Raw genomic sequence first — 13242 nt, 5'->3', positions numbered from 1 at the left:
GCGGAAGGTGGGTAGAAAGAGAAAATAAGCTGGGTGGGAATTTAAGAATGCTTGCCAGCCATACAAGAGACAACTGGTAAGTACCTGCAAATCTGTAAAGTACTGATTTAGCTCTTATGTTCCAGTGAGTGCTAAGTGCAAACATTTTGGCTGGTATGCTGCTTGCTCTGACAGATCTGTTGAACTTTTGAAGCATCTGTAGTTTTAGACTTTTTGACTCCTCACTAGGTAAGAATAGGCAAAAGTGAACATGATCAAAAAGCTACACAGATGTGGCTTCAAGTGTCTCGCATGCTACAGGATAGTCATGGTAGCAAGAGGGCAATATGCACCTCAAAAAGAAGCAAGGATGCAGCCCTGTTTCTTTTTGGCTTGGTTTTTAAATGAAAACCATGCCTAAGTATTATTTGATTGGTTTATAATCTTTTTTTTAATGTCCTGAATTTTTTTGAACCACCTTTTTTCCACTCCTGTCTCAGCTACGGGAATCTTGCACTGTGAATCACAAGAACTGAAGCTGGGAAGTGTCCTGTTACATGAATATTCCATGAGCCAAAAGGAAAACAGTTGTGTGTTATTTAAGCTGTCAACAGTGCTTCTACCTGTTGCCAGCTAAGAGCAGGAGGGGCTGGGTGGTAAGGGCTCTCCCTTTTCTGAAGAACTGTTTACAGAACAGCTTGAAAGGCTCAGGTGAACAGGACAGATTCCAACTGTGCTGAAGGTGGCAGCGCATTCAGGCCTGCCTGGGATGGCTGTGGGCCAGCAGTGCCTGCAGCAGGAATTGCACAAGTGGGTGCACAGATCCTCTGTGCTCTGGAGAGGTCTTTGACCCATGTGCCAGCAGCTGCTGCTGTCTTGGACCCCAGGCCAAAGACCTTCAGGGATTTCACCTCCTGTGCCAACAGAGCAGGCCCCTGGCTTGTGATGAGGAGCTGTGTGCAGGCTCGTCTGGAGCCTCCCCCTGCACCCCCTGCCCTGGCACCACATATAAGCCCTGGCCCCTGCATGGGTTTCACTGCCTGGCCCTGTACCTCACTGGTCCTGATGTGGCTTCCTCGTGTGCCTGGGGACTGCCTCATCCCTGCAGACTCTGGCTGATCCTTTCAGCACTGCAGCATGTGCTCCACTGGTACTGCACCTGGATACCACTTCCATTGCTGAGAGACACCTTTGGGTTAGAAAAATGTATTTATTTGCAATATGGAGTTTTGGTGGTGCTAATGCATAATTGATAAATGTTGTAATTAGGCATTACATTACAAATAAGGCTGTATTATTTCAGTAATACAAATAATTAATTCAATAATGCTCATTATAAATGCACACGAAACTCTAAGTGTTCATTAGAGCACATTTTTTAAATTTAAAATTATTGAGATGAAACAGGCCACCCACCTCCTCTATAAATTGCTTCTTGCAAGATGCTTTTGCTCAGGGATGAGTCCAGATTAACATGTTCTCAGGCAATATCTTTGCACTCAACTAAGGAGCTGTGTTGTCCCAAACATGGGCTTTGGGGGCATCTTGCCTGCCCCAGCACAATGAGACAAAGGTGATGGGATATACATTGAAAGCAGCCCTTCTAGAGCTGCATCACTGCTTTGCTATTATGCAGCCTGCTATTATTACACCCTGTTATACAGCTGTGTTCCAGCTGCAGGTGTGGGATAAGCCCTTAGGTGTGCCTGGGAATGGTGGCCTGGAAGCCCCTGCCTGAGCTCTGTTTTGAATCCAGGCAGCTGAACTACGCTCAGCACATGTTCTCTTTTCACTGGTGCCTCTGGGAAATGAGAATCAATTCTTGCTTTTCACCGTGTGCTTCTCTGCCCAATGACTGCATCAAACTTTGGAGTGGTCATCTTCTTCAGAAGGTTCAGGGCACGTTCTGGAAACACCCTGGAAGAGACAGTGACATGAAATTAAAAGTGGGATAGAAAGTTAAATGAGGGGGGAAAATGTCACTGCAGGTGAGGGAAGAGCTGGTCTGGTGCTGGGATTCATAAAGTTAGAGGGTTTTGAGAAAATGGTTAAAAAGAGCAAGTGTCAGGCAGAAGTTTTGTTAGCATTGTACATATAGCAAAAAAGTTTTCTAAGTAGTAGAGCAGATGTGACAAATAACAGTAGACTTTAAGATCTCTGTGCTTTATCTCTTATGAACCAGTTTTTGTTTTAACTACCAGTACATGTGTTTCATACGATTAGATAGAATTCTTGTCAATATGTTTTACTCTATGTGTAATTAGCCAAAACCTAACCCAAAATACTTTTATGCTGTACTGTAATACAACACCTCCTTAACATTTCCTGTAAATCAGCAAGCTGTTAACATCCTGTCTCCATTATCCTAACAATATACTGAGACTAATGTGCTGAATAAATAGCTCATGTCACTAGTCCAAATTTGCTCCATCTCTGTTCGTGATTGTAAATAGTTTGCCGGCAGCAGTCTGGCAGCAGAATGCATGCACACATATAAACTGAGGCTATGTGTTAAACTGGGCATTACTTCCATAGCTCCCACCAATCTCTGACTAATTAAAGTCTATTCTTGGCCTTTTAGGACAGTTCCAATGCCAAGTATCTGTGGGCAGTATGTGAACTACAGTATTGCTGCAAGAACCAGGACGTTTTAATATTGTACAGATGTAGATAAGTATTACATGTCATGCTCTGAAAAGCAGTAGGCCTGTGGAAGGATGAGATTTTAAAACTGAAGTGCAGTTTTCACTCCTAAGATTCCTCCTTTTAAAGAGCTTTGTCTCTTTATTTCCCTGTCCTAAATTATGACCAAAAAAGCAAAGTTATTCTAAGTGCTTTGACAGCATCAGTTTTGACTTGCCTATGCTTCTGCAGACTTGCACTCTCAACAAGCAGTTCTTGGAGTTGCAAAAGGATTTAAAATATTTTTACCGCTGTCTGGTGTTTGGTTTAGCAAACAAGAAACTACCAAGTGTTTCATGAGATACTATAGGATTTAACGGAGAATCTAACTTAGTTGTTAGGATGGAAATTCCAGATTTGGAACTGGAGCTCTGGTAAAAACACCTCCTCAAAAGAGCAGCTGCACTGGATAATTAAGTTGTATGGGAGGATAAATCTCGCTTTACATACAGAGAGCAGTACAGTCCTTTTGAAGCAATGTTCTCAGCCTCTGTGCCCTCAGTGCTGACATAAAGAAACAAACACTACTAAGCAGCAGGTCCTCAGCTCTTTCTGTAACTTCTGCTGACTCAGAGGTTACAAGTTTGAACCTTGTATACTCAGGTAGTATTGTTGTTTCCACATCCATTGTTTAATTTTGCTTTGTACTTACATTTCAGAAAGCAAAGCAATGTTAAGCTGTGGTGGAACGAAAACCATTTTCTGGTTGGTCACTATTCCTTCCATCAAAGCCTGTACGACTTCTTCAATCTCCAAAATCTTTCCAAGCCTACACAGGAAAGCAAACATGTAAGAGCTGCAGTGATAAAAAGGAGTGGTACCAGGTCATCTGGGAGGCTTCACAAATGTACAAACTCAGGTAATTCAAATGCAACAATTACATGGGTTAAAGGACATTGCAGACTTTCTTTAGTTAATGATACAAACTGCTGTTATACAGCCAGCTGGAACAGAGGCCTAAAGCTGGGGATAATATGCAGTGCCTTAATGCAAAGAAGGAAAGGCAGGAATGCAGAGTATTGAGAGTTACCTTGTACTGGGGTTTTTGACAAATCCAGTGTTTATAAAAACAGGACAAAGGCACGTTGTTTTGATTCCATCCTTTCCAAGGGCAGACAGCTCCTCTGTCAGACCTTTATGAAATCCAACTGCAGCGAACTTGCTTGAGCTGCAGAAAGGGAGGAAGTACAAATGAGAAGGCAGAAATCCTATTTCCACCTTTCTACCACTGCAAACAGCCTAAACCATCATCTGCCTCTTAGTTGCTCAGGTGCTGTTTAAGGTAATGGCTAGGGGAGGGGTGAGGACTGGCGCACCTCTGCTCTACCTTGTATCCTAACCCATACCCCTTATTTTCACTATGGGCTCTCTATCCCTCTACCCCTCTTTCTGCTCCTTGCTATGTGGAGACAAACCCCTCCAAATAATAAAAACCATCTGAGAGACAGGGCAGGGACTATTCTAACTGTGCCTGTGCCAGAATGTAGTGGTGGATTAGATATTGAAATTTGTGGATTAATTGTGCAATGCTCTTTCTGCTCCTTGCTATGTGGAGACAAACCCCTCCAAATAATAAAAACCATCTGAGAGACAGGGCAGGGACTATTCTAACTGTGCCTGTGCCAGAATGTAGTGGTGGATTAGATATTGAAACTTGTGGATTAATTGTGTAATGCACAGCAGGTATCTCAAAAAAGGGCACTTTAGCTGCAAACAGACAGACAAACGTTAGGAATTCTTAGAAAACTGCAACTGAAGTACATTAATCCACGGACATCTTGTTTTTTCGCATGAGAGAAGATTCCTAAAAGTAATGCAGCCTGAATCTCCAAAATTAGGAAAGATGAGCAGGGTAGAAATGGAGATTAACCTGCTACTGTTTATTGTACCACACAGGAGTATCTTGTAACAATTTTGTCTGACTTTTGAAATAGAGAAGCATTATGCAAGCAGAACTGAAGAACAACCTGCCGTGGAAATAGGTATGGGCCTGAGGTTTGAATCAACTCCAAAAAAGGAAAACCACAGAATCAGTTTATTGACTGCTGTGGATTTGGCAGCATAATCCCAGTAAAATTCCTGGCTGAAGAGTTCTCACATTGCTGACAGTGAGTGACTCTCTAAGAAGGAGTATTCCTGGCAAAAGATTGTTCTAAGAAGGAGTGTTCCTGGGGAAGACTGCTGCAGCTGGAGCTGCCATTATGGAAGGCTGGATGTGATGCAGGATGGCAACACACAGTCTAATGGGTTTTTGGTGCCTGCACTGTGATTTTCCTGACACCTTTCAAGGAGAAAAGCAATTTGATGTCATGATGGCAGAAGGTCGGGGGGAAGGTCAGCAGGGAGGACCTCATGGTGGGAGGCTGTTATAGGACACCCAGCCAGGACAAACAGGCAGATGAGGTGCTCTGCAAGCAGCTGGCAGAAGCCTCATGGTTTCCAGCCCTTCAACTTGCCAAATGTCTGCTGGAAATACAACACAGCAGAGAGGAAGCAGCCTAGGAGGTTCCTGGAGTGTTTGGAAGACAAACTCCTAATATAGCTGGTAAGAGAACCTACTGGAAGAGGTGCCCTGGTAGACCTGTTGTTTGTGAACAAAGGACTGGTTGATGTGGTAGTTGGTGGCAGTCTTGGGCAAAGGGACCATGAAATGTCAGAGTTTTCAATAGTGGGTGAAGTAAAGAGGGGCACCAGAACTTCCACCTTGGATTCTGGTGGGCAGATCTTGGCCTTGTTTAGGACACTGATTGACAGAGTCAGTCCTGAAGGGTAAAGGGGTCCAGGAAGGCTGGATACACTTTAAAAAGAAATTGTGAAATATTCAAGAGCAGCCCATATAGTTGAAGGACAAGTGGTCAGGGAAAAAAGACAAGCCTGGTTAAACAGAGAACTTAGGCTGGAACTCTGGGGTAAAAAACCAATGTATTCTTTCCAGATGGAGGGTCAGATAACTTGGGAGGACTATAAAGATGTTGCAAGGTCATGTAGGGAGAAGATCAGAAGGACCAAAGCCCAACTAGAACTTGGCCTTGGAGACAACAAAAAAATTTTCTATAAATACAGCAAAAGGAGGGTCAAGGAGTGTCTCCATCATTTGTTGAATGCAGAAGGTAGTGTAACAACAGCAGATGAGGAAAAGGCAGAGGAACTTCATACATTCTTTGTCTCAGTCTTTAATATTGTCCAGTTGTCCCTCAGGATTCTCAGCTCCCAGAGCTGGGAGTTAGTGACAGAGAGCTGAGGGAAGGGCTTATAATCCAGGAGGAGATGGTTAGTGATCTGCTGTGCCAACTCGACACTCAAAAATCTATGACTTTTGATGGGATCCATGCCAGAGTAATGAGGGAACTGTTGAAAGAACTTGCCAAACCATTTTCAATCACCTACCAGCAGTCCTAATTAACTGGACAAGTTTCATCTGTCTGGCAGTTAGCAAATGTAATACCCATCCAAAAGGTTGGAAGGATTATCCAGAGAATTGCAGGCCTGTAAGCTTAACCTTGGTTGTGGGCAAGGTTATGGAAGAGATCATCCCGAGTACCATTTCAAGGCACACACAGGACAACCAGGGGATCAAGCCCAGCCAACATGGATTTTTGAAAGGAAGGCCCTGCTTGACCTACCTGATCTCCTTGTATGAAAAAGTGGCCCACCTAGTAGATGAGGGGAAGGCTGTGGATGTGTCTATCCAGGGTCTATCTAGACTTCAGTAAAGTGTTTGACACCATCTGCCACAGCATCCTCCTAGAAAAACTGAGTGCTTGCAGCTTGGGTGGGTGGAGTCTTCAATGGGTAAAAATCTGCCTGGATGGCTGGGCCCAGAGTGCTGTGGTGAATGGAGATAAATCCTTTGGGCAGTTGGTCACCAGTGGTGTCCCCAGGGCTCCACCTGGGGCTGGTCCTGTTTAACATCTTTGTGGATGGTCTGGACACGGGGATCAAGTGCACCCTCAGTAATTGTGCAGAAGACACTGAGCTGATGTGCTCAGGGGATGGAAGGCTCTGCTGGAGACCTGGACAGACTCCATCAGTGGGCTGAGGACACAGCTGCAGGAAGCTCAAGAAGGTGAAGTGTCAGGTTCTGTGCCTGAGCCATGCAGTGATACAGGCTGGGTGAGGAATGGCTGGGGACAGAAAGGGACACCTGGGGTGCTGGCTGACAGCAGCTGAACCTGAGCCAGTGTGCCCATGTGGCCAAGAGGGCTGATGGCACCCTGGCCTGGGTCAGCCAGCAGGACAGAGAAGTGGCTGTTCCTGCACTGGGCCCTGGTAAGGCCACACCTCGAGCGCTGTGTCCAGTTCTGGGCCTCTCACTTAAAAAGGACATTGAGAAGCTGCAGTGTGTCCAGAGAAGAGAAACAAGGCTCAGGAAGGGTCTGTAAAACGTCTTAGGGGAATGGCTGAGGGAGCTGGGTTTGTTTAGTCAGGAGAAGAGTAGGCTCAGGCCTCATGGCTGTCTACAACTCCCTGAAAGAGGGTTGGATGGAGGTAGGGTCAGTCTCCTCTGCCATGCCCGCGGTAAGAGGAATAGAGGAAATGGTCTTAAACTGAGACAGGAGAAATTCAGATGAGATATTAGAAAAAAATCTTCTCACTATTAGGGTGATCAGGCACTGGAATAGGTTCCTCAGGCAGGTGGGGCAGTCACCATCCTGCAGATGTTTAAGAGGCATTTGGAGCTGGCACTGGGTTGTAGCATCCCATGAACTCTCTCCTCTCAGTCAATTCCCAAGTCCTCTGCCCTGGCAATGGTGGTGTCTAACTACCACAGAGTAATCCTCCTGCTGGGAAAAGACAGACTCCCACATGGACTTCCCCTGGTTTCCCCTTTCCCTGTCCCCTCACTGGCTTGCTACCACTGGTGGCCAGCCCCCCTCCTCTAGAGACCAATCCCCTTTGCCCTGCTTTTAGCTCTGCCCCCCACGCCTTTCCCTTCTTAAGCTGCTGCACCAGGTGGAGAAAGAGCGTGTGGTTGTGCTGTCTCACTGGGTCCCCTTCGGCCATGCTCTGCTGGAATAAAACCTTGCAAAAAGGAGCCTTTCTTGCCTCTCTCACTGAGCCAACTATGGTGAGTGTTGTGTAGGGATCTGACTGCACTGCCTTGAACGTTAACCCAACCTGCTTTTCTACAGGAGAGGTTTGTTGGGAACTGATAATAGGCAGCAGCACCTACCATTCAACACCTGCTTCTTTACTGGATGATGTGGTTTAGGGCCTACAGTGGCAGTATTGCCTGGATGGTTGGACTGGATGATCTTAAAGGTCTCTTCCAACCCTGATGATTCTATGATACTATTTTACACTCTACAGTCAATGCCACAATGGTAAAAAGATCAAAAGCTCCTCAGTACAGGTTTACTTGACAACACTACAAGAAATCACAGAATAAATACATTCTAAGAAGGAGAAGGGAAGAGGATACCTTTTTTATTAAGCAAAAGTCTGCATTGGTGGGGAGAGAAAACAGGAGAGTCTTTCATTAGTAGATGTGTTACATGACTATTCTTTCGTACAGACATTGCTAACAATGTAGTCAGAGCTAATTACTTGGTACTTCCTGATAGAAAAGATGCAATTAAAAATTTTAAAAACTAAGCAAGCTGATTTCAAAATGACTTACCAATATGCCACCATGAAAGGAGTCACAAAATGACCTGCTGCTGAAGCCACGGTGACAATGTGCCCATAGTTGTTGTTCATCATGACTGGCAGGAAAGCTCTCGTGGTCTTGGAAGTCATTTAAAACAAGAAGCAAAATGCAGGGGACAGGAAGGAGGAAAAGAACATGGTTTTCTTAGGCATACTCAGCACTGACTCTCAGAGTTATTCCCCACGTGGCCAAAGCTCTCCCTAAAGCTCTGATCTGCACAGCACCTCAGATTCCAGAGCCACAGGGATACCTGCTCTCTGACCAGTGGTGCAGCTGGCAACCTGCTCTCCAAAGGCTGCAGCAGTTGGCCATAAACAGGAAATGGTTTTCTCATCTTTCCTTTGCTGCTTTTAAGGTTTCAGGTGTCAGCAGAAATGCTGGCAGGGTCTCACCCCGGCACATGAACAATAAACCACTTGTCAGTCTGTGGCTTCTCTTTTCTTCTGCCACAAACAAGTCCTGCTGAAGCCCTCCCACCCTGTCAGCCCCACGACACCTCTGACAGAGGCCTTGTGTGCGTGCTGCAGGTGAGGCTGTCAGCAGCCAGCTCACATCAGCAAGAAGCCATTCCAGTTTCCCAGCACACAGCCTGCTTGGGTGCCCTGTGCTGTAACAGTTCATTTGGTAATTTCACTGCTCATCATGGTTGGCCTAAACATGCATCCTCATTGACACTCCCAAACAGCTGTATATACAGATGGTGGTGGCCCTTACCCACATGTGGCCCAGAATGTTGACTTCAAACATCCTTTCTATCTGGTGGTCCTGAGTCGAGAGAAAGTCGGCAGCTGTAATCACACCAGCATTGTTCACCAGGACAGTCACATCCCCAATATCCTTCTTCACCTTTTAGAGCGAAAACAAAAGCCCAAAATTGTGTCTGTCACTCAGGAGAGGAAAAAAAAAAGTAAAGGTGGGGAAGATGAACCATAGTTAAATTCTTAACATTGCATCCTCAAGGGAGAGGTAGATCATGCCACATTTCCAGATGTGGCAGGAACTTTGCAGTAGAGCCATGGAATCTGGTTTAGATCTGATTCTTCCCCATTCATCAATGTCAGTATTTATTGTGTTCCATAAACTGTGCACAGTTTGGACCGTGTAGTCACAATTGGTGTGGGAAAAGGATTTGTAGAGAGTTCTCAGGGCCTGACAGAAGGTGCTCACAGTATGCATCCGTATGCAAACCGAGACAAGAAATGCTGACTTAGAAACGCCATGGGATAGGACAGATATTGTTGAGAGAGAAATGGAGCTAGAAAAAAGTTTCAAAAGATGGCCTTGCAAATAAGACTAGATACTTTGGAGGAACAGAACTATGAATCTTGCATCATATTGGGACCCACGAGGGGTAGTTTCAGATGATTGACTTTAGGCATCTACAGCATGGTGTGGCAAAAAGTTGATCGGTCAAGAAAGGCTTATAGTGTATTGTAATTAGGAAATAGTTGGCTTCTGATTGTGATGGTGTGAATTATAACTTCTTTATTGTCTCACCCTTCTCATCAGACTGAAAATGGAATAAAAGTTTTTAAAATGCCTCTCAGTTGCCCCATCTCTGGGTCAGGAAAAGGTTGTTGTCCAACACTTGGGACCACAGAGGTACAGACTGTTTTGAGGCAGCTGGACCACAGCCATTCCAATAAAGTGTTTCATATGTTCTCAGTGCTATGTTCCTTCAGAGGCTGCAACCCTAGAGAGCAAACTTGGCAAGAGGATGTGATATGCTGGAGCCTCCCAAACAGGATGAGACTGGCTGTGATCTTGGAAATGCTACAGCACTCTGTGTCCAGAGAGCAACGAGGAATGGAGAGCTTCCAGGGGCTTGCAGGATTTGTGTGTAACACGTCTTCTCTAGTTTTCCTGCCTTCTCTGGAAATCAAGCATGGTTGGGACAGCCTTTGGCCATGCCCCTGCTGTCCTGTGGTAGCAGCTCTCTGGCCACAGAGAGCAACAAATAACTTTCCCATGCCTTTCTGGGGAAGACTGTGAGAAGAGGCGAGAAAAGAATGAGAAACAATTCTTATCTTCACTTGCTGGACCTGGTATTGTGAACATGTGGAATGTGTTCCTGAGATTTGTTTACCAAATTGTGGTGCCTTAATTAGCCAATAGTGATGGTGTTAGGATTGGAGTGTGGCAGATGTCTTTTATGAAAAACCCTTTCCTTATGATTTTTCCTCCTGAGAAGCTGAGAGGCCTCAGGAACAAAATACAAACATTGATTATCTGCTTCTGTGGAATGCAACAGGTGGATCTTTGATTGGTCCATGTTGGTTGTTTCTAATTAATGGCCAATCACACCCCAGCTGGCTCGGAAAGAGAGTACAAGACGAAGTCTTTGTTATCATTCTTTCGCTATTCTTAGGATTTAATCAGAAGGCTAGCTTTCTTCTACTCTTTTAGTATAGTTTTAATGTAATATATATCATAAAATAATAAATCAAGTCTTCTGAAACAAAGTCAGATCCTTGTCTCTTCCCTCATCCAAAAACTCCTGTGAACACCATCACATTGGAGGACAAATTAGGTCTAACTGAATCATACCTGTCTATAAAAGCAATGGGTTTCTTAATAATTATAATAATATAACAAAGAGATTGATCAGCCTTCTGTGAATCATGGAGTCAGTGCTAATTATTACCCGGGTGGGGGCCTGTCACAAGGAGATTGCCCCACCTTGTCTGCAGCGCTGTAGATCTCCTCCCGTTTGCTGCAGTCCACCACGAAGGTTTGAACAGTGGCTCCCAGCTTCTGGCATTCTGCTGCCGTCTCCTCAACGCCGTGCTGGAAGAGGCAAAGAGAAAGACACAGCTGTGCACAGCTGTCCCCTCAGCATGGCTGAGCAGCAGAGGCTGAAAATGTTCCTGGATTGAGCAAGCACTGCCCAGCCCCTGAACAGTTCATAGCCACCCAGGGAAAGAGCTGTAGATGGTTTTGCTGAGAGGACAGGCATTCCAGCTGGAAATTTAGGATCCGCATGTAGCGACAGCCAGAAAGGCAGGGTGGCAACAAGAGTGAGTTTGGCTTGGTAAGGCAGACAGAGCAAGGCTGCAGAAAGGGGGCACAGGCTGCCTATCACAGCACAGCAGACAGCACTGTGAGTGTAAACAGCTTGTAAAATACAGGCCTGGCTGGCACCCTGACACACTGGCTGTACGTGTTTCTGTATTTACATGCTGGGTGTGAGAAGAGAGGTGCCCTCCACAGTTCACAATGTACAAAAATTTTAATTTCTGAATGACCTTTGATACACACAGGTCAGAAGCTCCCTGAAGTCATTACATCAACTCGTTAAGCCAAAGCAGAAGTGACTTTGTTGTAACCCTGTTCCCAGGTGCCAGAAGGCCATGTCAGTGGAACCTGTGCAGTGAAAATCTCTAGGTCATAAATAGCCTGGGTCAGCAGTGCCTCTGTTGGGGTGACTGGGCAGCTGTCCTCAGCACCAGCTGCTGTTTAATGCTGAGAGCCCCCAAGAAGGAGCCCTTGTCAAGGCACTTGGGTTGGAGGAGCATACTCCTAAATCCTCTGGAATCCACAGCCTCCCTTGATACTGTGTTTCAGTTCGTGCTGACACCCACGCATACAATCTACTTCCCAGCTCTAAAGCCAGGTGTCGCTCGCTACTAAATTTATACCTAAATCTCTCCATTCCACCCAGTGAACATCAACAATTTTCTGTTTCATTGCAGCCCTGCATGCACTGCAGCGGTGCCATGCCTCCTTCCAGCCCTCCAAAGTCTGGTCTTAGGCATAATGGGTACCATTAACAGACACTGAAAATGTTCAACACTATCTTCCCTGTTTATCCATCCTCTCACACAGCTTGTCTCAGGTTTGATGTATTTTTGTTTGTGGAAGGCTAGGTTCTGTTTTGCAGCTTCACGATGAACTCCTTTGCTGACCCAGCGTGTCAGAAACAGAAAACCCAGCCTCTCACCCACCCTGTTGCACCTACACCCAGCACTTGGCCTGGATTCTTCAGAATGCCAGGCTGCATGTTTGTATCTGCCCATCTTCCACTTGCCACGGTTTTTCCATTCCATTCAAATCATCTGAAATAAAGAGCTTGGGCCGGTGTAAACATTTAGAGAGATGCCACCTACGCGTGCAGCTGCCCAGAGGGCAGCCGGGCTCACATACAGCCCGGCACAGGGATGCTGCTGCTGCTGAGAGTGCAGGGAAAACACATCTGCCAGCATTGCACAGGAAACACCTGAGGCTACAGAGAGAACAAACGAAGGCAGACCTGCTGCTCTTTGCAAACAGCCTTCTGGTATCAGCGGGCTTTCTCTGCCAGCCCAGGCAGCAGCTGCACCAGCAGCTTCCCGAGCACTCCTTTCCCTGTCGCAGGGGCTCTGCCGGCTGTTGCCTGCTCCCTCCCGAGTGGCACCGAGGGACTGTGGGACCAGAGCCCCACATGCTCTGCTGCAAGCGGGGCCAAATCCTCTCCTGGCGCTCGGCATCCCAGCCGGAGGAGCCGAGCGGGAGCCGATGGGAGCGGGCTGGAAGGGGCTGGGCGATGAGGGCGCAATGTGGTGCTGCCCTTCTTACGCCCCTAAATGCCCCGTGGACTCGGAGGTGACACGGAGCGAGGACATGAGTGTGTCCATTACCTTGTTGATGTCCCACAGGACCAGCCTGCTCTGGCGCTTGGCGAACTCCAAGGCGGTCGCTCGCCCGACGCCATGGCCAGCGCCCGTGATGAGCACCAGCTCCCCGGCGAGAGACTTTCTCCTCACAGGCACGAACAGCTTCACAAAAGCCTCCAGGTAGGAATAGAGAAGCGTGGCCAGGAACAGGAGAAGCTCCAGAAACAGATTCATTGTTTTCCTGGGGCTCTTTTGAGGACCGAACTGCGCTGGAGCCAGCAGCGCCGCCCGCCCCACAGCCTGCCGAGGCCACGCCCCGGGGTTCGGCGCCCAATCAGA

At 46.6% G+C, this 13242-nt stretch overlaps 1 protein-coding gene across 1 annotated transcript; it reads right to left on the bottom strand.

Annotated features, from left to right (window-relative positions):
• Nucleotides 1-1169: 1169 nt before the first annotated feature.
• On the bottom strand, nt 1170-13229 carry LOC131083415 (17-beta-hydroxysteroid dehydrogenase 13-like). The gene is made up of 7 exons (XM_058024121.1): nt 12928-13229; nt 10991-11098; nt 9026-9157; nt 8282-8388; nt 3692-3829; nt 3314-3430; nt 1170-1896 (listed from the first exon to the last, which is right to left on the bottom strand). Exons 1-7 carry the CDS (start codon nt 13135-13137, stop codon nt 1809-1811), a joined length of 900 nt encoding a protein of 299 aa, XP_057880104.1. The 5' UTR covers nt 13138-13229; the 3' UTR covers nt 1170-1808.
• Between the last annotated feature and the right edge of the window lie 13 nt (nt 13230-13242).

The sequence above is a fragment of the Melospiza georgiana genome, chromosome 5, assembly GCF_028018845.1.
Source record: "Melospiza georgiana isolate bMelGeo1 chromosome 5, bMelGeo1.pri, whole genome shotgun sequence".
Classification (NCBI taxonomy): Eukaryota; Metazoa; Chordata; class Aves; order Passeriformes; family Passerellidae; genus Melospiza; species Melospiza georgiana.
The sequence above is the reverse complement of the archived record's forward strand: the minus strand, read 5'-3'. Positions and strand labels throughout refer to the sequence as shown.